Raw genomic sequence first — 22,491 nt, 5'->3', positions numbered from 1 at the left:
CTCTCCCTCATGGGGTCTCTATGATGATGTGATGTCTGCTCCTTTATTCTTCTTTACAGTGTTTGCACCCAGTCCTTGAAGCGTGCGTGCGTGCGTGCGTGCGTGCGTGCGTGCGTGCGTGCGTGCGTGCGTGCGTGCGTGCGTGCGTGCGCGCGGGCGGGCGTGCGCACGAGTGCGCGCCCATGTGTGTGTGCGTGTCTGAGGTGCAGTGAATGAATCATCTAATGAGTGTTGATTTTAATGTGTGTTCACTCAGCATGAAATCCACTTAATGCTGGCATGCTGTAGACTAGTCTGCAAGAAACGTAAACCACTCCATTTCATATTATGCTTGAGAGAGCACGTTAGAGATTTGCGCTCGTGCGTGCGTGCGTGCGTGCGTGCGTGCGTGCATGCGTGCGTGCGGAAAGCGTTCACTTTACGTGTGTGTGGGAGTGTGAAATCCATCGTCTGACTGAATTCCTGCCAAGACTGCTGCTATTTCTGTGTCGCAGTCTCTGACTCAGACAAGGACACACATTTATAGAGCGTCGCGGTCCCGCCCCCCCTTTCAGAACTACGAGTGGCCCAGGAAATAATTCCCCGTTCGTTTTCCCCATAGACGTTTCAAAGCGTATGTATTTAAAGACGTTCACGCCGCGGACAGAGCCAACTCGGCTCGTGACGAAACGTGCCAATAAACGCAATGTTTTGGGCCAATCAAATAATGAGTTGTTGTACCTTGCCTTTTTCTTTTTTTCTTCTTACTAATTATTTGATCTGCCCAAAACAAAACATTGTGTTTATTGTCATGATTTCTCACAACAAGAGTTGGCTTTGTCCATAAACGTCTTTAACCCATTTTGGGGCGGGAACCCCTTTTGGTGTTAGCATTATGTTATGCTTTAGCCATTGAAAAATAGCAGATCTACAAGCTCATAGCGCGCCACCGAGTGGCACGCTATGAACTTGTAGGTCTGCTATTTTTGAAAAATTGTGAAAATATTTATTTCAGAAAACTGTAGGATTTAGAATAACCCATTTAGGTCAGGCCTAAATGGGTTAAATAAATACTTTTTGAAAAGTCTATGGGGAAAATGAACGGGGAATTATTTCCCGGGCCCTCGTCGAGGGGGCGGGACTGTGACGCTCTGTAATATAGAGCGTCGCTCTATAATATAGAGCGTCGCAGTCCCGCCCCCTCAGCGGAACATATTATGTTCCGTGTGTTGATGGGGGTTGAATCGGTACCCTGTCTGTGCACCAGTAGCCTCGGAAACCCAGACGTTTTTATTTCCAGGGAGAAAAGAAAAAAGTCTGGGGTCGAGTCCACTTCAATTCGGCATAGAGTAGCGCAAACGTCGCTCACTCTCCACTGATTTCTGATCGTCTGCACCTTTGTTAAAAGGTCTAATTAATTAGTCTCATGTCGCGCAGCTGCGTCTAGTTCTGTCTATGCCATAGAAAGCAGAGGTGCGTTCCAGTCTAGTACATCAGAGGTTTCTCATAGGGACCAAACTGTGGTGCTTCAAGAGGACGGGGAAGCGGCTAAAGAAGTCGAAACGTTATTTTGCTGAGCGGCACAGTATATATACTTTCTGGCCTGGAATAAAATCCTCATTTGTGTTAATTTAACCACTGAAAACCTATGCTTAGTCGACCTACTGTATACCTATTTTTGCTCTACTAAATATCCTCTCTGAAATTAGCTGATTTTTGGCAATGGTTTGTCCCAAAAATAGGGTTCAAGTGGTTCGATCTGATGGTGTACAAATGTAACCAAATGGCCCTGTAAGGGTTTACTGCACTGATAAATGTCAGCAACTGTCAGATTCATAACATTCATTCATATGCAGATGATGGCATTCATTCATTCGTTCGTCGGACGATTCCATTCAATTCAATTGAGTTCCGGGGAGAGAGATGGCACCCTGCCGCTGATTCAGTTAATTAATTAGTCACATCTGGGATTTTAATGGAAACCACCTGTGGGTGGATTTGTGACACCTGTTGCTCAGGGATAAACACCTGTTGTTCTGCTGCGAGGATGCTTGTGTTCACTCACTGCCATTCGTGATTGTGTGTCGATGAATGTGATGGTCTCTGACAATGACAATTGATTGTCCTCCTTTCATCCCTCTTTGTTTCCTTTTTTCCCCACTGTTCCCTCGCTCATTATTTCATTCCCCTCTTTCTCCTCTCCATCTCTGTCTCCATGATTCCTCCTATTATTAATCCACTCACTTTCTCCATTCCGGCCCTTTTGACCCCCCCCCCCCCCCCCCCAATCTAATTTCCTTTACTCCCCTCCTTTCCCAGAATAGCCCCTCTTTTGGGCTATTCTGGTACAGTTGGAGGCCATCGATATTGTCCTTTTCTTTTTGCTGAGGTTTGCGTGATCTGCGCAAAAGGACAGTTAACCCATTTTGGGCGGGAACCCCTTTTGGTGTTTTAAACATTATGTTATAATTTAGCTATTGAAAAATAGCAGATCTACAAGCTCATGGCGCGCCACCGAGTGGCGCGCTAGGAGCTTGTAGGTCTGCTATTTTTTTTAAATCGTGAAAATATGTATTTCAGAAAACTGGAGGATTTAGAAGGATTTTTTTAAAATTTTGAGGTCAGGCCTAAATGGGTCAAATGATAAGGGACAATATCGGTGGCACCCAACTGTACGTCTATCTATCCATCTCCCCTCCTCTTCCATTCCTTTCTACCTCTCCCACCTTATCTTTCCCCCCATTTTTACCCCGTCCATCTGCATGTTACCTCCATTTCTCCCTCTTCCTCCTTTCATGCCCCTCTTGCTCCTCCTCTCTGCCCGAGTGGAATAGCAAGAGAGTGGCGACACGCCGCAAAGCTGGCTTATAGTTCCAAACATTGGAACTATCCCATTGAGATAGAGTGAGCACTTCCGCGTTCCATCGCTACAATGGGAGTCAACGCTGGTGTCGTCACTCTCTTAACTAGACTACTCTGCTCTCTGCCTTGCAGTTCCTGTGTACGGTGGTGGCCATCCTGCTCCATTACTTCTTCATGTCCACGTTCGCCTGGATGTTTGTGGAGGGGCTCCATATCTACCGCATGCAGACGGAGCAGCGCAACATCAACTACGGAGCCATGAGGTTCTACTACGCCATAGGCTGGGGGGTGCCTGCCATTATCACTGGTAAAGGATAAAACACCTTCTACTATACGCCATAGGCTGGGGGGTGCCTGCCATTATCACTGGTAAAGGATAAAACACCTTCTACTATACGCCATAGGCTGGGGGGTGCCTGCCATTATCACTGGTAAAGGATAAAACACCTTCTACTATACGCCATAGGCTGGGGGGTGCCTGCCATTATCACTGGTAAAGGATAAAAGACCTTCTACTATACGCCATAGGCTGGGGGGTGCCTGCCATTATCACTGGTAAAGGATAAAACACCTTCTACTATACGCCATAGGCTGGGGGGTGCCTGCCATTATCACTGGTAAAGGATAAAACACCTTCTACTATACGCCATAGGCTGGGGGGTGCCTGCCATTATCACTGGTAAAGGATAAAACACCTTCTACTATACGCCATAGGCTGGGGGGTGCCTGCCATTATCACTGGTAAAGGATAAAACACCTTCTACTATACGCCATAGGCTGGGGGGTGCCTGCCATTATCACTGGTAAAGGATAAAACACCAGTGTGTGACACAGTTTTGGGGGAAAATGTGTCTCACATGCAGCGTCGGGTGCTGTTGAGGCTTGCAGAGATGCAGACCTCTAATACACATACAAATGCACTTCACACATAGACACACTGTACTGTAAGATATCATTCACAGACATATGCGCGTGTGCACGCACGCACGCACGCACGCACGCACGCACGCACGCACGCACGCACAGTGTTCTCACATATGCAGTATGTGTGTGTAGATAAGAAACCTCTTTGACACTTCCATTAGAAAGGTTTCACTGACATTTGAACGCAGATTATGAAGGGCACGCAAGCACGCACGCACGCACGCACGCACACACGCACGCACGCATACACACACACACACACACACACACACACACACACAATCAGATTAGACACACAAGCAATTTCTCTCTACATACGTCATAAGCTTTCTCTACAGGGTATCTTCCCCTGTCTGCTCCTGTCTCTATCCGGCTGTCTCTCTTACACACAACAGCATTTCTTTCCAGAGACACACACTGTTAGCAAGCAATATCTGTGTCTGTTGTCTCTCTCTCTCTCTCTCTCTCTCTCTCTCTCTCTCTCTGTCCTCCCACTTCTTTCTTTCTGTACACACAAATTAAAGGGCCACACACCCTTCTAATTTCCCTCCAGATATGCACTCACTCACATTCATGCCGCGCAGTTTCTCTTTATTGCTTTCTCATTGCTTTATGGGCGCGCACACACACTTCTGTCTCTTGATTCAAAGATGCTTTTATTGGCCGCTTATCTCTCTGTTTTTCCCTTGCTCTATCTCATTTCTGCATCTTCTCTATGTCTCTCTCTCTCTCTCTCTCTCTCTCCTCTGCTTCCCTCTTTTTCACCGTCCTCTGTGTCCTATAACTGCCTCTCTGTCTCTTTTTTTTTTCTCCTTGTGTTTTCTTTACTTGATTCGAGCAGTACCATGTTCATATTAACATGATGTTTGATGATAATCAATCGCATGAAACAATTTCAAAACTCATGGTACGTTTTCCTAATGCGACAAATATAATGGAAATCTAGATGATGTCTGAATATAAGGCTGTGTGTTTTATCCTGATTTCCTGAATAGTTTAGTTTAGAATTTCTAAATGCATCTTCTCTATGTCTCTCTCTCTCTGCTTCCCTCTTTTTCACCGTCCTCTGCGTCCTATAACTGCTATACTCTCTTTTTTCTCCTTGTGTTTCTCTCTCGGTCTCTTCCTCTCCTGTTTCCCCAGGCCTGGCAGTGGGATTAGATCCAGAGGGTTATGGTAACCCAGATTTCTGTTGGATCTCTATCTATGACAAACTCCTCTGGAGCTTTGCCGGACCCATCGCTATCGTCATACTGGTGTGTGTCTTCTTACTGTGGGCGCTGGGCCATATATGGACAAAATAATTCAATGTCGTGAAGTTTTTGGACCCAATACCTTGATATTGTGGATGATAATTTTGTTTTACAAGCTCACACCTAGTGTTGCAAAAAGACACATTTTGAGCTTGAGGCTATTTTCATGATTCTCTTTTTGAACTTTTTTTTAATAGTATAAAATATATCGCTTAGTGATAAAATAAAAATAAACACTTATGCCATACCACAATACAGTGTTGATTTTGACAGCAAAGTTTTAGTCATAGTCTTTTGAATAGTTTTAATTTTGTTTTTGTCACATTTTAGTCACCTGGAGTGTTTTAGTGTTAGTCTAGTTTTAGTCGACTAAATATCATAAGATTTTAGTCGACTAAATCTATGGTTTAGGCGACTAAAATGTATTTTGGCGGGCCTTTATGCCGTCGCAATGTTACACTTGCTGAAAATAGCCGATCTAGAAGCTCACAACACCACTGACATAGAAACATAGCTTTTTCAGAAAACTGTCAGGATGTAGAAGACATTTTTAGAATCTGATCTCAGGTCAAAATGGGTTAAGCTACATGTAGCGGAGCCAACGCTGCTGCGTTGGTAGAGCAGCATGGCACATGTCCTTCATCCCGGTGCTATGATCTTCTCTCTGCAGATGAATGGAGGAATGTTCTTGATCGTCGCCAAGATGTCCTGCAACCCCTCTCAGAAGGAAACCAAGAAACTCCCTGTCATGTGAGTCCTAGTAGAGAGATCTTAAACTCATTCGCTGCCCAGATTTATTTCTGCTTGCCCGTTTAAGCCATGCCAAGCTTTTTTTGGGGGGTATTTGCTTTGCCTTGCCTTTTTAAGTACAGTCTCACAGAATGTTCATCTTCACTACGATCGCATCCCCCGACCGTTTATAATCCGATGTTTGCTGCTTGTGCCCCCCTCCCCTTCCCCCCCGAAAAAAGGCCCTGAAACACCCATCTGTTAGTCATTAATAGTTAGTCAATTAAAAATGTAATGGTGGTCGTAGCCAAAGTGATCCAGGAAGAGAAATATGAGCGTTCTAGAACATTCTCTCACAGGGATGTGGATGGGAGGCGAGTTTTGCGACCACGTGGTCATAGGCGATTTTAGGCTCTCCCAGCAGGGGGGCACAGTGTTATTTATTTTTTTAAACACACATTTGGGGTATAATAATAGCCTACAATATACTGTATATAGCCAATCAGCATGTGAGTCATGTAAACGAACACGTCTTCTTTTTTAGACTTTGTTTATTGGTTTTTTTCACAGAAGCATTATTTAAATACTGGAGTTGAGAAATGATAAGTGGTGGCATTTTATCTCTTAATAAACCCCACAAGTATAACGTACAAGAATAATTACATTGGATTTTCACCCCAAAGAAAAAACCTTAAATACAGGATCAATAAAAGCTGAAAAATAAAAGGCAGACAAAAACAGACAAAACAATAGTACACAACATCCGACAAACAATTACAAGTAGATGATACATCCATAATCCGCATTACAACGAACACGTCTTCTTAACATTATGTTCAAACTTGGCAAAGATGGCACTTGGCAAACATCCCATGGGACCAAAATGTTGCAACTATTGATTTTATTAACATTTCGATTCCAAGGCGCTCTCCAGATTAGAATATGCTTAGTTATATAACGCCACCATCCCTGAATAATCACATAATCTCAGGTCTGCTGTTTTTTTCACCATGCCTTTACTTGATTCGAGCAGTACCATGTTCATATTAACATGATGTTTGATGATAATCAATAGAAAATGAATAAAATCCGCACATCCAGTCGAGTAAGAGTCTTTGTTTAATGATCACAATTTTTGACACTGACGAAGGCCTGCGCGCCGAAACGCGTTTGTCTGTCTGGTATGACTGCTGCTGCTGCGGAGCACTTTGATCATTAAACAAAGACTCTTACTCCACTGGATGTGCGGATTTTATTCATTTTCTATATGTTCATTTTGAATCTGCACCCAGCACACGCCTGAAACTATATGAAACTGTCTGAGTAGAGCGGGCCTTTTCCCTTGATGTGATGATAATCAATCGCATGAAACAATTTCAAAACTCATGGTGCGTTTTCCTAACGCGACAAATATAATGGCAATCTAGATGATGTCTGAATATAAGGCTGTGTGTTTTATCCTGATTCCCTGAATAGTTCTATGTCTGTAGTGAGAAGCTGTAGCTCATATGAACTTCTGACAAATACAGTGTAGGAGGAAATATGGAGTAAGAGTATTGACTAAGGATGTGACCAAGGATCATGTACATGATCTGGCCATTGGTAGGGATGGCTCCCTCTGTTGGAGGCTAAGCCCCCCTCCCCACAAACCCAATTGAACGACTTCTATGTAAACCAAAATGCATTAGCCCCTGCTCTAAATAGCTAGCCCCCCTAGTCACCATTGTCTGGAGCCGTCGCTGGCCATCGGTGATCACATGCTTTGGGTAAAACAAACAACAGAGGAAGGTAGAAGCAGTGGCTGCACTCAATCAGCAATCAGTGAGTATGCACATACTGTACATGTACGATGCATACTGTAGGACAGTGGTTTACAACGCGTTTCATGTTCCATCATTTATTTTGTATTATTTATTGGGCGGCTGTGGCTCAGGAGGTAGAGCAGGTCGTCCAATGACCCCTGGGTCGGCGGTTCGAATCCCGGCTCCTCCTGTCCACATGTCGAAGTGTCCTTGGGCAAGACACTGGACACATTTCTACATTGCCTCCAATGAGTCGGTCGGTGTGAGCTTTGCCACCATTGGTGTGTGAACGTGGGAAGTGAGGACGCTGGCGTCGACTGTTCGCCGCTTCACCTCCCAATGTGTGAATGAATGAACCATTGTAAAGCGCTTTGAGCACTTGGAAAAGCGCTATAAAAATGCAATTCATTATTCTGCTTTTAAGCCACGGACCACCATGTAGCCCCTCTCAGACCCAAAACGAAAGAATATTTGGTTGTCATTGAATAAGATTTTGTCTGCAATTCCATGCTTTTGGCAAACGTTTATCAAAATAGCAATTCTTCTACATTCTCTAATTGTGTGTAGACTTCTTGAAAAATGAAATAATGCAGATGTTTATCAATAATGTAACTCTTGAGAGAGCAAAATGAAACCAAATTAGACCCGTACGGGTCCATTTGGTTTCATTTGACGCTCTCAAGAGTTAAAAAGGAGACAGGATGTGTCTGGTGGTGATCTCCTAACAAGAAGCAGAATAGCACAGGCCAGGGCAGCATGTGGTTGATTGGTTAAGTCGATCGATGCTGATGTAATAGACGATGATCACGTCAGGTCTAGTTATCGATCGCGTCGCGTCTTGGGTATGGATGACAGGCCTGCAGATCTGATTTTCTGTTTGTCTTAATATGGTCTCCGCCATGTCTGTCTCCTGCTCTTGTCTCCTCCTCCCGCCATTTAACCCATTTTGGGGCGGGAACCCCTTTTGGTGTTAGCATTATGTTATGCTTTAGCTATTGAAAAATAGCAGATCTACAAGCTCGTAGCGCGCCACTGAGTGGCGCGCTACGAGCTTGTAGGTCTGCTATTTTTGAAAAATCGAAGAACGACTGACATAGAAACATAGCTTTTTCAGAAAACTGTCAGGATGGAGAAGACATTTATAGAATCTGATCTCAGGTCAAAACGGGTTAAATCTCTGTTTCTTTTGTTTCTTTCTCCTCTCTTTTTCCCTCCCCCATATCCAACCTCCTCCTTTTGTTTTTTGCACCCCACGCTCATCCTTTCCTTTTCAAACCCTTTGTACCTTCCCTTATTTCCATTTTCTCCTTTACACCTACGTCTCTCTCTTCCTCCCGAGTCCTTCCCTCTCTGTATTATATGTCTTTGTCTTCGTATTTGTGACTAAATTTGACTGAGGGACTGTTGTTTTTTCACGTCATATGAAAGTAGGGAATCATAGCTTCAAATTTACATATTGGTTGTTCAGTTTGGCCCACCAGTTTTGGAGATATGGCTTATAGAGTAATGTCTTGCAGAACAGGCACAACAGAAAACAGGCTTGAAAAGGTTCACTTCTGTGGTCTCTAACATTACACCTAGCTACATGTTTAAGCATTTATTTCATATTTACATGTCGATTTCTGCTCTGACACTTATTTCAGACATGCTCTAGTATGTGAAGAGTCTGCCTGTGCTATTAACTCATTTTGAAAAAAAAAAAAAAAAAAAGTTTTTCTCCTCTGGTGAAAAGCTGTAATTCGCGCGATGGCAGGCTCTCAGTCAAATCTGGTCACATTTCTCTCTCTCTCTGTCTCCTACCTGACTAAGGAAAAAAGAAACAGCTATAATGAGCGTCGTATAAACCCATGGTCTGATTATGTTAATCAGTGTAAGGTCATAATCGGCGTATAAGCATAATCCCATTAACCCATTCTCCATTTAGGCTTTTCAAGTATTTCAACATTACATTTACCCATGTACAGTAAAGGCCTATGGTTCCATTACATTTTATTTCAATAATACCCCTCTCTCCCACATCTGCTCTGCTTGGAGTTCTCTTCAGTCTTTCAACAGGCAATGGGCCTCATGCGCCAATAAGTTCCTAACTTTTCCTCTTACATTTCTTCCTAAGTGAATTCCTAAGAGAAGTCCAGTCAGATTCATGAAACGTTCTTAAGTAGGCAGAATTGGTCAATGTTCGACAGTCTCAGAGGAGGTTTTTTAGTTGTTTTTGTCGTATACCAACGTGAAATAACTAAAAGGCAGGTGGTAGCGTAGCTAGGTATGGAGCTCGTTCATTTTTAATTGATAACGATCACCTTATCGAGCAGGCTTATCGAGCCGGGGTCCTTATCGAGCCCACTATCGAGCATTTGCTATTATTTTGTGGAAAGCTGGGAGACAATACATTCTGAACAGAACCTTATTTTTATTGGCCAGTTCAACCCAGTTGTGAGAGTTTGTATGCCATGACGTGTCACACACACGTCAACCATTTAATCCACGCTTACGTGCCTGCGCCTTATTATAAAACGAGCGGCCCATGACGTCAGCTGCTGCGGCTATACCCGATAACATGCTCGACAAGCCAAAAGCTTATTGATACTCGGGTCTCGATAAATGCCGAACCGGGTTTGTAACGGAACCCGATTTCCGGGCTCCATCCCTAAGCGTAGCGGTAAAACACAAGAAATCCTTTTCAATGCCCCCCCCCCCCCCCTTTGACCAGTTCTTGCCAACTACGTTTATAAGCGTAGACATATGTTTAATCCATAAACTTGATGTGATGATAATCAATCGCATGAAACAATTTCAAAACTCATGGTACGTTTTCCTAACGCGACAAATATAATGGAAATCTAGATGATGTCTGAATATAAGGCTGTTTTATCCTGATTACCTGAATAGTTCTATGTCTGTAGTGAGAAGCTGTAGCTCATATGAACTTCTGACAAATACAGTGTAGGAGGAAATATGGAGTAAGAGTATTGACTAAGGATGTGACCAAGTATAATGTACATGATCTGGCCATTGGTAGGGACGGCTACCAATGGCCCCTCCCCACAAACCCAATTGAACGACTTCTATGTAAACCAAAATGCATCAGCCCCTGCTCTAAATAGCTAGCCCCCCTAGTCACCATTTTCTGGAGCCGTCGCTGGCCATCGGTGATCACATGTTTTGAAGCAGGGGGTAAAACAAACAACAGAGGAAGGTAGAAGCAGTGGCTGCACTCAATCAGCAATCAGTGAGTATGCACATACTGTACATGTACGATGCATACTGTAGGACGATTTACTACGCGTTTCATTTCAAGTTCCATCATTTATTTTGTATTATTTATTGGGCGGCTGTGGCTCAGGAGGTAGAGCAGGTCGTCCAATGACCCCTGGGTCGGCGGTTCGAATCCCGGCTCCTCCTGTCCACATGTCTACGCTTATAAACTACGTTTATAAGCGTAGACATATGTTTAATCCATATACGGTCTGTTTACCTTATAGCATTGCTCCGGCTAGTATAGCCCTCCTCCTTCACCAACAGCAATGTTTTTTGAGTGGTGTAAACCACTCCTACGACTGGCTTTGTTAGTTTACGTGTCTGTCTGTCTGTGATCAAAAAATGAGCATGGTTGCTACGGTCACCCAGTTCACCCGGGTGTGATTTCATTACGTCAGACATTACGTCAGACCACAGCTGATCAGGCTATATAAGACCTTACACCACTCAGTTCACACGGGTGTGATTTTTTTTAAATCCAGCTCCGTTGAGCCTCCATTATAACCCGATTTTCAAAGAGCCGTATCTCCAAAGGTTTGAGAGCTGTCCATGGTGCGCCGGCACGCACCCGACGATCGTAAATCATTTGTGATTTTGTTGACTTCTCATCAGCCTTCAACACCATTCATCCACACATACTAGTTGAAAAATGAGTTAACAACTTCCTCACTAATAGAACCCAGAGGGTAGGAGTGAATGGGAAGCTGTCTGGTGAATTAACATCATCCACCGGTTCACCCCAAGGTTGTGTTCTTTCCCCACTGCTGTACATCCTGTACACTAATGACTGTAGAAGTCCAACATGCCGACAAACACATCATTACATTTGCAGATGATTCCGTCATTGTGAGTCTGGGTGGGTGACGGTGAGGTCAGCCATGGCCCAGTTGTGGATGACTTTGTCTCTTGGCGTGAAGAGGCATTTCTACAACTACAATGTCACTAAGACCAAAGACATGCTTATTGACTTCCGTCGATGTCCACTAGCTCCTCCGAGCAGTATTATAGACGGTCAGTCAGTGGAGTTAGTAACCACCAGTGGTGGAAAAAGTACTCAATTTTTAAGTAAGTAAAAGTACCAATACTGCAATTTAGAACTACTTTGTTACAAGTAAAAGTACGGAATTGAAAATGTACTTGAGTAAAAGTACGAAAGTATCGGCATCAAAATGTACTAAAAGTACTCATTGTGCAGAATGTGCCATTTCACAAGTTCAAAATGTGTACAAAATCTATTGAAAATAGCAGATCTACAAGCTCACAATGTGTCGCGTTGTATAGGGTTGAAGTGGTTAATGTATGTTTTCAAACAATAAAATCAAGCCAAAGTAACTAGTAACTAAAGTGTTCAAATAATTGTAGTGGAGTAAAAGTACAAATTTTGGCTCTGAGACATGACAACTTGACCTTGACCTAGTTGCATTAGAATTAATCATACCTCCCGTTGTTGTCGATCGCCTCGGGAGTGTTTTGGCTACATCAAGCTACTTCAGCCACATCCGGGATAGCGCCTGGTGCGTCGCTAGATGTGCTCCGTTGCTGTAAACCGCTGGCCGCTCTGCTTGAATGGTCCTAAATACCCCCGGGCGTTCGTGGTGTTAATAGAGGGTATGAGCGTACTGAGTAGCAAAAAACTACTTTCTGGCCTAGACATCCAAACAGAAAAGTCCTATATGATTGCATTAAACACGTTAACTGATGTTCAAAAACAAAAAAAGCTAACATTTAAAAGAAATCCTTCATCCCAAATGCCATTAAGGCACTAAAGGATACCATGGCTCGCTAGATATGTTGTTTTTCAATGTATTTGCCACTGTTGTCCTGCACTTTTTTGCCATGGAAAAATAAATTGTGTAAGTGTTTGTTTTGTTACTGTTGTTGAGACCGAAGACACATTTCCACACGTGGACAATAAATGAAACTAACTAACTAACTAACTGACTAACTAACTAACTAACTAACTAACTGACTAACTAACTAACTAACTAACTAACTAACTAACTAACTAACTAACTAACTTACTTAAACTCACTTTGCCACTATCTGTCTGTCTCTCTAGTGCTACAATCCGTAGTGCCTTCCTGTTGCTGCTGGTAGCGACGTCCACCTGGCTGTGTGGTCTGATGGCCGTCAACAACAGCATCCTGGCCTTCCACTATATCTTTGATGTCCTCTGTCTGGTACAGGTAGGTCAAAGTAGACGATGCGTGCGTGCGTCTGCAGAGTTAAATTAACATTGATTTTACAATATAAAATGGGGGTTCCGTAGCCTAATGCATGTCAAACTGCATTTGCTTGAAACTAAACGGGTGGAGAATCACTGCTAGAGCCATAAAAACCTTCTCTTATGGGTGTCCCTGGCATATATTTTCAATTGGGGGTCCGCGGGCTAATTATTGTCAATTTGGGGGTCCTTGACATGAAGAGGTTTAGGGACCACTGGTATATAGCATCAGCATGTTAATTCCTTATCTCTGTGTCTTATCCCCCCCCCCCCCCCCCTCCATACACACTCCAGGGTCTGTCGGCATTCTTGGTGTTCACAGTGTTGAATTCGGAGGTCCAGGAGGCCTGGAGAGTGGTCTGTCTGGGTAAGAAGAGTCCTGGAGAGGACCAACCCAGACCTGCACAGAGCACTGTGAGTGTCCACGCACACACACACACACACACACACACACACACACACAAGCCCACACACACACACACGCACACACACACACACACGCACGTGCATGTGCGGCGCGCGGATACATCAAACTCCCTCCCGGTCCATTAGTAGAAAAAGCACACCGGAGTCAATGCCCTGACCTCCTCCTCCTCCTCCTCCCATTCATCCCTCTATCTCTTTGCCCTCCTTCTATCTCTCCGTCCGTCCGTCCTTCCATCCATCTACCCTCCCTGTCATCCGTCTCTGCGGTTCTCCCCTCAGGCTATAGTGGCGCGCTGCCTGACCCACATAATGCCCCATACAATACAGCCGACTACTGATACCGTGAGTTGAGTGCATGGTGTGCACGACAAGAGTTCGCTCAAAGATCGTTTCAGACTCGGGCACTCTTCCTGCCTTAAGTTACCCATTTTGACCTGAGATCAGATTCTAAAAAATTGTCTTCTACATCCTGACAGTTTTCTGAAAAAGCTATGTTTCTATGTCAGTGGGTTCTTCGATTTTTCAAAAATAGCAGACCTACAAGCTCGTAGCGCGCCACTCGGTGGCGCGCTATGAGCTTGTAGATCTGCTATTTTTCAATAGCTAAAGCATAACATAATGCTAACACCAAAAGGGGTTCCCGCCCAGAATGGGTTAAAATGTACTCTGTATTATTAGTGATACATGTACAGCATGTTGGTATTTATTGACACGCCCTTTCCGTCTCATTCCTTCCAATGCACTTCTTCATATATTGTGTGTGTTTGTGCGTGTGCGTGTGCGTGTGCGTGTGCGCGTGTGCGTGCATGTGTGTGTGTGTGTGTGTGTGTGTGTGTGTGTGTGTGTGTGTGTGTGTGTGTGTGTGTGTGTGTGTTCCTATACTAGCTCACTTAGCCCACCTCCTGTTAACCCCCATTCCTTCCTCCATCCATCACTGAGTCACTTGGGAACACTCCTCCACTAAACTATTATTAACACACCAACGCAGACTGGCTCCTTTAATGCACATGTCTGTACTCTGTACTGAGGACTAGGGGTGCGTTCAGATACCTGTATATATACGCACCGGGAGCACACTGACGTATTGGCTTGTATTGGCACCAGTGCACTCAGTGCCTATTATCCGAACGCACCCCGAGATTTCTCTCTCATGTATCTCACAGTCTCCACACAGGGAAATCATCGTTGCTAATTTAACTTTTAGCAGACGCTCTTAATCCAGAGCGATTTTACAGTAAGCATGAACAAAAAATCACACCCGTGTGAACTGAGTGGTGTAAGGTCTTATATAGACTGATCAGCTGTGGTCTGACGTAATGTCTGACGTAATGAAATCACACCCGTGTGAACTGGGTGACCATAGCAACCATGCTCATTTTTTGGTACGAACAGACAGACAGACAAACAGACAGACACGTAAACTAACAAAGCCAGTTGTAGGAGTGGTTTACACCACTCAAAAAAACATGGTGATCGACCAAATCGACCCATATTATGGGTCCTCACAGGTATTTCTGGGTCCGTTGCAATTGTGTCTGAGTCTCTACATTGATAATCTAACACAGGGAGGCAGGCCCGGATTAACAATGGAATTTATTACTGGAGTTTAAGCTCCACGGCCTGCAGTTTGCAGGGCCCGGTACGAGACCAGGTACAGCTGTTGCTTCTGTCGAAAAATGTAACGCAACACAGGAACCCCCGCTAGTGTTTTTGGTCGTCCGACAGTTTTAATAGCAGTTGATTTCCCCCTATAGAGCGTCGCAGTCCCGCCCCCTACCAGGGCCCAGGAAATGATTCTCCGTTCATTTTCCTCATAGACTTTTCAAAATGTATTTATTTAAAGACCTTTTAAGCGTCGTACAAAGCCAACTCTTGTCGTGACAAATCATGACAACAAACACCATTTTTTGGCCCAAAAAAAAGAATTAGAAAGAAGAAAAAACGGCAGGTTGTTGTTTTTCTTCTTTGTAATTATTTGTTTGGTCCAAAATGTATTGTCATGATTTGTCACGACTCGAGTTGGCTTTGTCCGCGGCGTAACCGTCTTTAAATAAATACTTTGTGAAATGTCTATGTGAAAAATGCATTGGGAATCATTTCCTGGGCCTGGCGTCGTCATGAAAGGGAGCGGGACTGCGACGCTCTATAGTAAGCAGTTGGTTTGGGGTGCCTCCGACGGCCGCACGTCGCTTCCTCCTCCCTTCACTGACAGAGGGGGAAGTGAGTAAGCGACGCCCGGGCGGGAGTACCCCCCCCCCCCCCCCCCCTTTTGTTTCGCTTGTAAGCTATTCAGGTGGGTATGATATGCGTGGTGCATCAATCAGCTGTTTGACTGTGGAATACAGTATAAGAAAATAAATGTGAAACATGTACATTAAATCGTTTTTTCCCCATCTCATCATTGCCATGCATGTTTCTTGTTAACGACTGTATTAATAACCATGTCCTTAATAAAATGTAATTTGTAAAAAAAAATGTACGTTTGACATGAATTGGATTATATTGTACTTGTTTGTACCTCATCTTGTCAAAAGCAATAAATAATGTAAAATGATATAGTCACACTGACAGTGACCGTCTTACATAATAGTTTAGCAGAGACTGAAGTTGGAAAGGCTGTGCCCACTGCCCAGTGCCCACTGTCCAGTGCCCACTGCCTACTGCCCACTGCCCACTGCCTACTGCCCACTGCCCACTGCCTACTGCCCACTGCCCAGTGCCTGGCTGTGTCTTGTGTGTCAGCGGGCATGCAGCGCAGGCAGTGGTGGATATGCGCTGAACGTTCTGGGCATTTACAAATGGACTCTATTATGGATCAGATTCATTTGGATCCATTTTTAGTCCCTCAGATTTTCTACACATAAAAAACCTCATTGATAATTTAACTGCGACTACACAGGGAACTCCCCCATTGATTGAACTCTGAGGTATTAAAAACGGCCCAAATGTACCCTTACAAATGGGTCTGCACTCTGTACAAGTCCATCTTTGGTCCATTTCAGTCTCTCAAGAGTTCCTACTCAGGAAATTCCTCATTTATAATTTAACTGTGGCTGCGCAGGGAAATCCCCATTAAGAGTGATGACCTGACCCAGCAGGCCAGTTAGAGTCAACATCTCCTTTGGACCAACTTTGCTTCCATAAAGCCATATGCAGTCTCATACAAAATGTATAGTATATACATGTGTGTGTGTATGTATGTGTATATATATATATGAATTTGCAAAGTATGGATAGATTTCTCTACCCAAAACTATTATATGTGACCAGATTTGACTGAGAGCCTGCCATCGCGCAAATTACAGCTTTTCACCAGAGGAGAAAAAAACTTTTTTTTTTTTTTTCAAAATGAGTTAATAGCACAGGCAGACTCTTCACATACTAGAGCATGTCTGAAATAAGTGTCAGAGCTGAAATCGACATGTAAATATGAAATAAATGCTTAAACATGTAGCTAGGTGTAATGTTAGAGACCACAGAAGTGAACCTTTCAAGCCTGTTTTCTCAACTCGCTGTTTTCTGCAAGACATTACTCTATAAGCCATATCTCCAAAACTTGGTCAAATTGAACAACCAATATGTCAATTTGAAGCTATGATTCCCTGCTTTCATATGACGTGAAAAAACGAAAATTAAAAAAAATCCAATGGCAGTCCCTCAGTCAAATTTAGTCACATATCGTTAGTGTTCTCTAACACTGCATTTATACTCTCTTTCTTGTGTGTGTGTGTGTGTGTGTGTGCGTGTGTGTGTGTGTGTGTGTGTGTGTGTGTGTGTGTGTGTGTGTGTGTGTGTGTGTGTGTGTGTGTGTGTGTGTGTGTGTGTGTGTGTGTGTGTGTGTGTACAGGGTCAGAATCCCTATAACAATGCGTCTCTGTTGGAGCAGAGTGGTCTGCATCGCATCACCCTGGGAACTTCCACAATCTCCTCTGTCAGCTCAGCTAGGTACGTATACACGCATGCACGCACGCACGCACGCACGCACGCACGCACGCACGCACGCACGCACGCAGTATAAGAGTACACACAGGCACAGACATGCAGACACGCCCAACATCAGCCTGGGGCCCTAGACCACCTCCACAATGTCAGACAAACACACAAGCACACACACACACACACACACACACACACGCACGCACGCACGCACGCACGCACGCACACACACACACACACACACACATACTGGTTTTTGTGGTTTGTGGGGACCAACATTTTTTTCATCCCTCGTGGGGACCACCCTTTCTAAAGGTTATACAGCTATGAAAAAAATCAGGTATAACAACTATGGCTTTGTAAGCTTATACACGACTTTAAATATCAGAATTGATGAAGTAATTGCTGGACCATGCCATATGGGGACTTGTGAAAAATCTGGTTAACATGGTTGATGGGGACCTCATTTGAATATCATTTAAATAATTCACACAAGGTCCGCTCTAATGTGATTAATGGGGACCTTGCAACAAGTGTAATTACTAACTAGTAAAACGCCCTTAATGACTTAATACTAGTATTAAAATGTTATTGCCTTCTTTCATGTCCAATGAATTTGTAATTAAGTTATTAAGGTAACATACCATATGAATCCATTTGGGAAAATAATAATAATAATAATAATAATAATTCAAAACCATAACCAATTCAAAAATAGCTAAAACATAATTCAGTTTTCCAATTAAAAAATAGCCAATCTACAAGCTCAAAACGCATCAAAGCACAACACATTTTGAGCTTGTAGACTGCTATTTTTGCTATTTTTGACAGTATATGCATTGTGACCCCCTGGAGTGACTGAAAATATAGTGGCCCTCTCCATCATCAAAGTTGCCCAACCCTGACATAGATAATGCACAATGTTGACATAAATAAATGACACATAAATTGTAGAACAACAATTTTAATTGTACAAGCGAACAAATTGGTACTAATATCCTGACTACGCCACCTCCCGCTTGTTGAGGGGGCAGGAGGAACCCCTAGAGTGTAAACTTTGACCAACTTCCCCTTTAACAGGAACAATGTACGAGAGGCATTTGTGGAAAATGTAACAACTTTATTTATATATAACTACACAGTATATATTAAAAGGTTAGGGCAATACATCAGTGAGGCAGATAAGATAATAAAGTGAAAAGTATATAATTAGCTCAAATACATTTGGGGAAAGAAAGGGGACAGGCCTAGCACGAAAACAAACTTGTGCAATACAACAATAAAATCAATACAAAACATGCAGTGCAGGGGGTTAACAAATACACACCAATAAAACCCAAACCAATAAAAGACAGTCATACTAAATAGTAGATAGATAGTAGGTATTTAGAACACACTTTCAGTTCTGTGATATATGGGGACATTTAACACACTTTAAGCTAATGTGCATCACGGGGCCATATAAAAACACACACACAAACAAACAAACACACATCTTAAAACATGCATCTTGGGGACTCCGTGCTAAATGTGCATCATGGGGACGTCTTCTGAAGTTTCAATTATTTTGCCTTCAAGCTTGCATAAATACACACACACATCTTAAAACATGCATATTGGGTACCCCGTGCTAATGTGCATCATGGGGACGTCTTCTGATGTTTCAATTATTCTGCCTATTATGTGATCTACAATATTTAGACTTTTAATGCCCTTTACATTAGGCTAATGTGCGTCACGGGGACATACATGCTGTTAAGAGTTCTCAACGGGCCTGACAATAAAGCCTGGACCCGAACTGGTCCAACCCAAGGCTTGGCCCGGCCCGAAACATTACCATAATGTTAAGTCTGATAAGCCCCAGTAAAGGAAAAAACACCACCAGTTGGCTGCGGCTATGTTGTTAAATTTACATCATTATACCGAGTGAGTGTGTGAGAGAACGGACAGTCATACTAGACATTAGGACATTACACAACATCCTTGTAAGGTGTGCTCTCCCCATTTACCTTTTCAATGGAAGTGGATGTCTTGGCAACTGCTGGAGCCATGTGTGTCTGTGGGGGAGTCTCCACCCCCTGTTGCAGGCATGCCATTCAACATCTGTTTAGAATAAGATTCATTGAATATTTAAAAGAGTTAGGCATGTGAAAGTAGTGCACTTGACTATCAATGTTGAATGCACTTATTGGAAGTTGCTTTGGATAAAAGCGAGTTCGAAATAACTGATGTAAGATAATGTTACTAGTATTACAACATCCTGATGTAGTCCAATATACAATTTTGTTACATAGTAGGTATTTAGAACACACTTTCAGTTCTGTGATATATGGGGACATTTAACACACTTTAAGCTAATGTGCATCATGGGGACATATAAATACACACACACAAACAAACACACACATATCTTAAAACATGCATCTTGGGGACTCCGTGCTAAATGTGCATCATGGGGACGTCTTCTGAAGTTTCAATTATTTTGCCTTCAAGCTTGCATAAATACAAACACACATCTTAAAACATGCATATTGGGTACCCCGTGCTAATGTGCATCATGGGGTCGTCTTCTGATGTTTCAATTATTCTGCCTATTATGTGATCTACAATATTTAGACTTTTAATGCCCTTTACATTAGGCTAATGTGCGTCACGGGGACATACATGCTGTTAGAGTTCTCAACGGGCCTGACAATAAAGCCTGGACCCGAACTGGTCCAACCCAAGGCTTGGCCCGGCCCGAAACATTACCATAATGTTAAGTCTGATAAGCCCCAGTAAAGGAAAAAACACCACCAGTTGGCTGCGGCTATGTTGTTAAATTTACATCATTATACCGAGTGAGTGTGTGAGAGAACGGACAGTCATACTAGACATTAGGACATTACACAACATCCTTGTAAGGTGTGCTCTCCCCATTTACCTTTTCAATGGAAGTGGATGTCTTGGCAACTGCTGGAGCCATGTGTGTCTGTGGGGGAGTCTCCACCCCCTGTTGCAGGCATGCCATTCAACATCTGTTTAGAATAAGATTCATTGAATATTTAAAAGAGTTAGGCATGTGAAAGTAGTGCACTTGACTATCAATGTTGAATGCACTTATTGGAAGTTGCTTTGGATAAAAGCGAGTTCGAAATAACTCATGTAAGATAATGTTACTAGTATTACAACATCCTGATGTAGTCCAATATACCATTTTGTTACATAGTAGGTATTTAGAACACACTTTCAGTTCTGTGATATATGGGGACATTTAACACACTTTAAGCTAATGTGCATCATGGGGACATATAAATACACACACACAAACAAACACACACATATCTTAAAACATGCATCTTGGGGACTCCGTGCTAAATGTGCATCATGGGGACGTCTTCTGAAGTTTCAATTATTTTGCCTTCAAGCTTGCATAAATACAAACACACATCTTAAAACATGCATATTGGGTACCCCGTGCTAATGTGCATCATGGGGTCGTCTTCTGATGTTTCAATTATTCTGCCTATTATGTGATCTACAATATTTAGACTTTTAATGCCCTTTACATTAGGCTAATGTGCGTCACGGGGACATACATGCTGTTAGAGTTCTCAACGGGCCTGACAATAAAGCCTGGACCCGAACTGGTCCAACCCAAGGCTTGGCCCGGCCCGGAACATTACCATAATGTTAAGTCTGATAAGCCCCAGTAAAGGAAAAAACACCACCAGTTGGCTGCGGCTATGTTGTTAAATTTACATCATTATACCGAGTGAGTGTGTGAGAGAACGGACAGTCATACTAGACATTAGGACATTACACAACATCCTTGTAAGGTGTGCTCTCCCCATTTACCTTTTCAATGGAAGTGGATGTCTTGGCAACTGCTGGAGCCATGTGTGTCTGTGGGGGAGTCTCCACCCCCTGTTGCAGGCATGCCATTCAACATCTGTTTAGAATAAGATTCATTGAATATTTAAAAGAGTTAGGCATGTGAAAGTAGTGCACTTGACTATCAATGTTGAATGCACTTATTGGAAGTTGCTTTGGATAAAAGCGAGTTCGAAATAACTCATGTAAGATAATGTTACTAGTATTACAACATCCTGATGTAGTCCAATATACCATTTTGTTACATAGTAGATATTTAGAACACACTTTCAGTTCTGTGATATATGGGGACATTTAACACACTTTAAGCTAATGTGCATCACGGGGACATATAAATACACACACACAAACAAACACACACATATCTTAAAACATGCATCTTGGGGACTCCGTGCTAAATGTGCATCATGGGGACGTCTTCTGAAGTTTCAATTATTTTGCCTTCAAGCTTGCATAAATACACACACACATCTTAAAACATGCATATTGGGTACCCCATGCTAATGTGCATCATGGGGTCGTCTTCTGATGTTTCAATTATTCTGCCTATTATGTGATCTACAATATTTAGACTTTTAATGCCCTTTACATTAGGCTAACGTGCGTCACGGGGACATACATGCTGTTAGAGTTCTCAACGGGCCTGACAATAAAGCCTGGACCCGAACTGGTCCAACCCAAGGCTTGGCCCGGCCCGAAACATTACCATAATGTTAAGTCTGATAAGCCCCAATAAAGGAATAAACACCACCAGTTGGCTGCGGCTATGTTGTTAAATTTACATCATTATACCGAGTGAGTGTGTGAGAACGGACAGTCATACTAGACATTAGGACATTACACAACATCCTTGTAAGGTGTGCTCTCCCCATTTACCTTTTCAATGGAAGTGGATGTCTTGGCAACTGCTGGAGCCATGTGTGTCTGTGGGGGAGTCTCCACCCCCTGTTGCAGGCATGCCATTCAACATCTGTTTAGAATAAGATTCATTGAATATTTAAAAGAGTTAGGCATGTGAAAGTAGTGCACTTGACTATCAATGTTGAATGCACTTATTGGAAGTTGCTTTGGATAAAAGCGAGTTCGAAATAACTCATGTAAGATAATGTTACTAGTATTACAACATCCTGATGTAGTCCAATATACAATTTTGTTACATAGTAGGTATTTAGAACACACTTTCAGTTCTGTGATATATGGGGACATTTAACACACTTTAAGCTAA

The 22,491-nt window shown here is 43.0% G+C and overlaps 1 protein-coding gene across 1 annotated transcript in view; it reads left to right on the top strand.

The window, feature by feature from the left end:
• The window catches only part of celsr3 (cadherin, EGF LAG seven-pass G-type receptor 3), a gene marked incomplete at its 5' end in the record, with an annotated part of 178,442 nt that overhangs the window by 134,854 nt on the left and 21,097 nt on the right, over positions 1–22,491 (top strand). Inside the window, 6 exon segments of the mRNA XM_079516266.1 lie at positions 2,974–3,148; positions 4,909–5,021; positions 5,689–5,768; positions 12,867–12,993; positions 13,326–13,445; positions 17,305–17,402. Of these exon segments, the coding sequence (XP_079372392.1) occupies positions 2,974–3,148; positions 4,909–5,021; positions 5,689–5,768; positions 12,867–12,993; positions 13,326–13,445; positions 17,305–17,402 (713 nt within the window).

Source organism: Electrona antarctica, assembly GCF_951216825.1.
Source record: "Electrona antarctica genome assembly, chromosome: 2".
Lineage (NCBI taxonomy): Eukaryota > Metazoa > Chordata > Actinopteri > Myctophiformes > Myctophidae > Electrona > Electrona antarctica.
The sequence above is the reverse complement of the archived record's forward strand: the minus strand, read 5'-3'. Positions and strand labels throughout refer to the sequence as shown.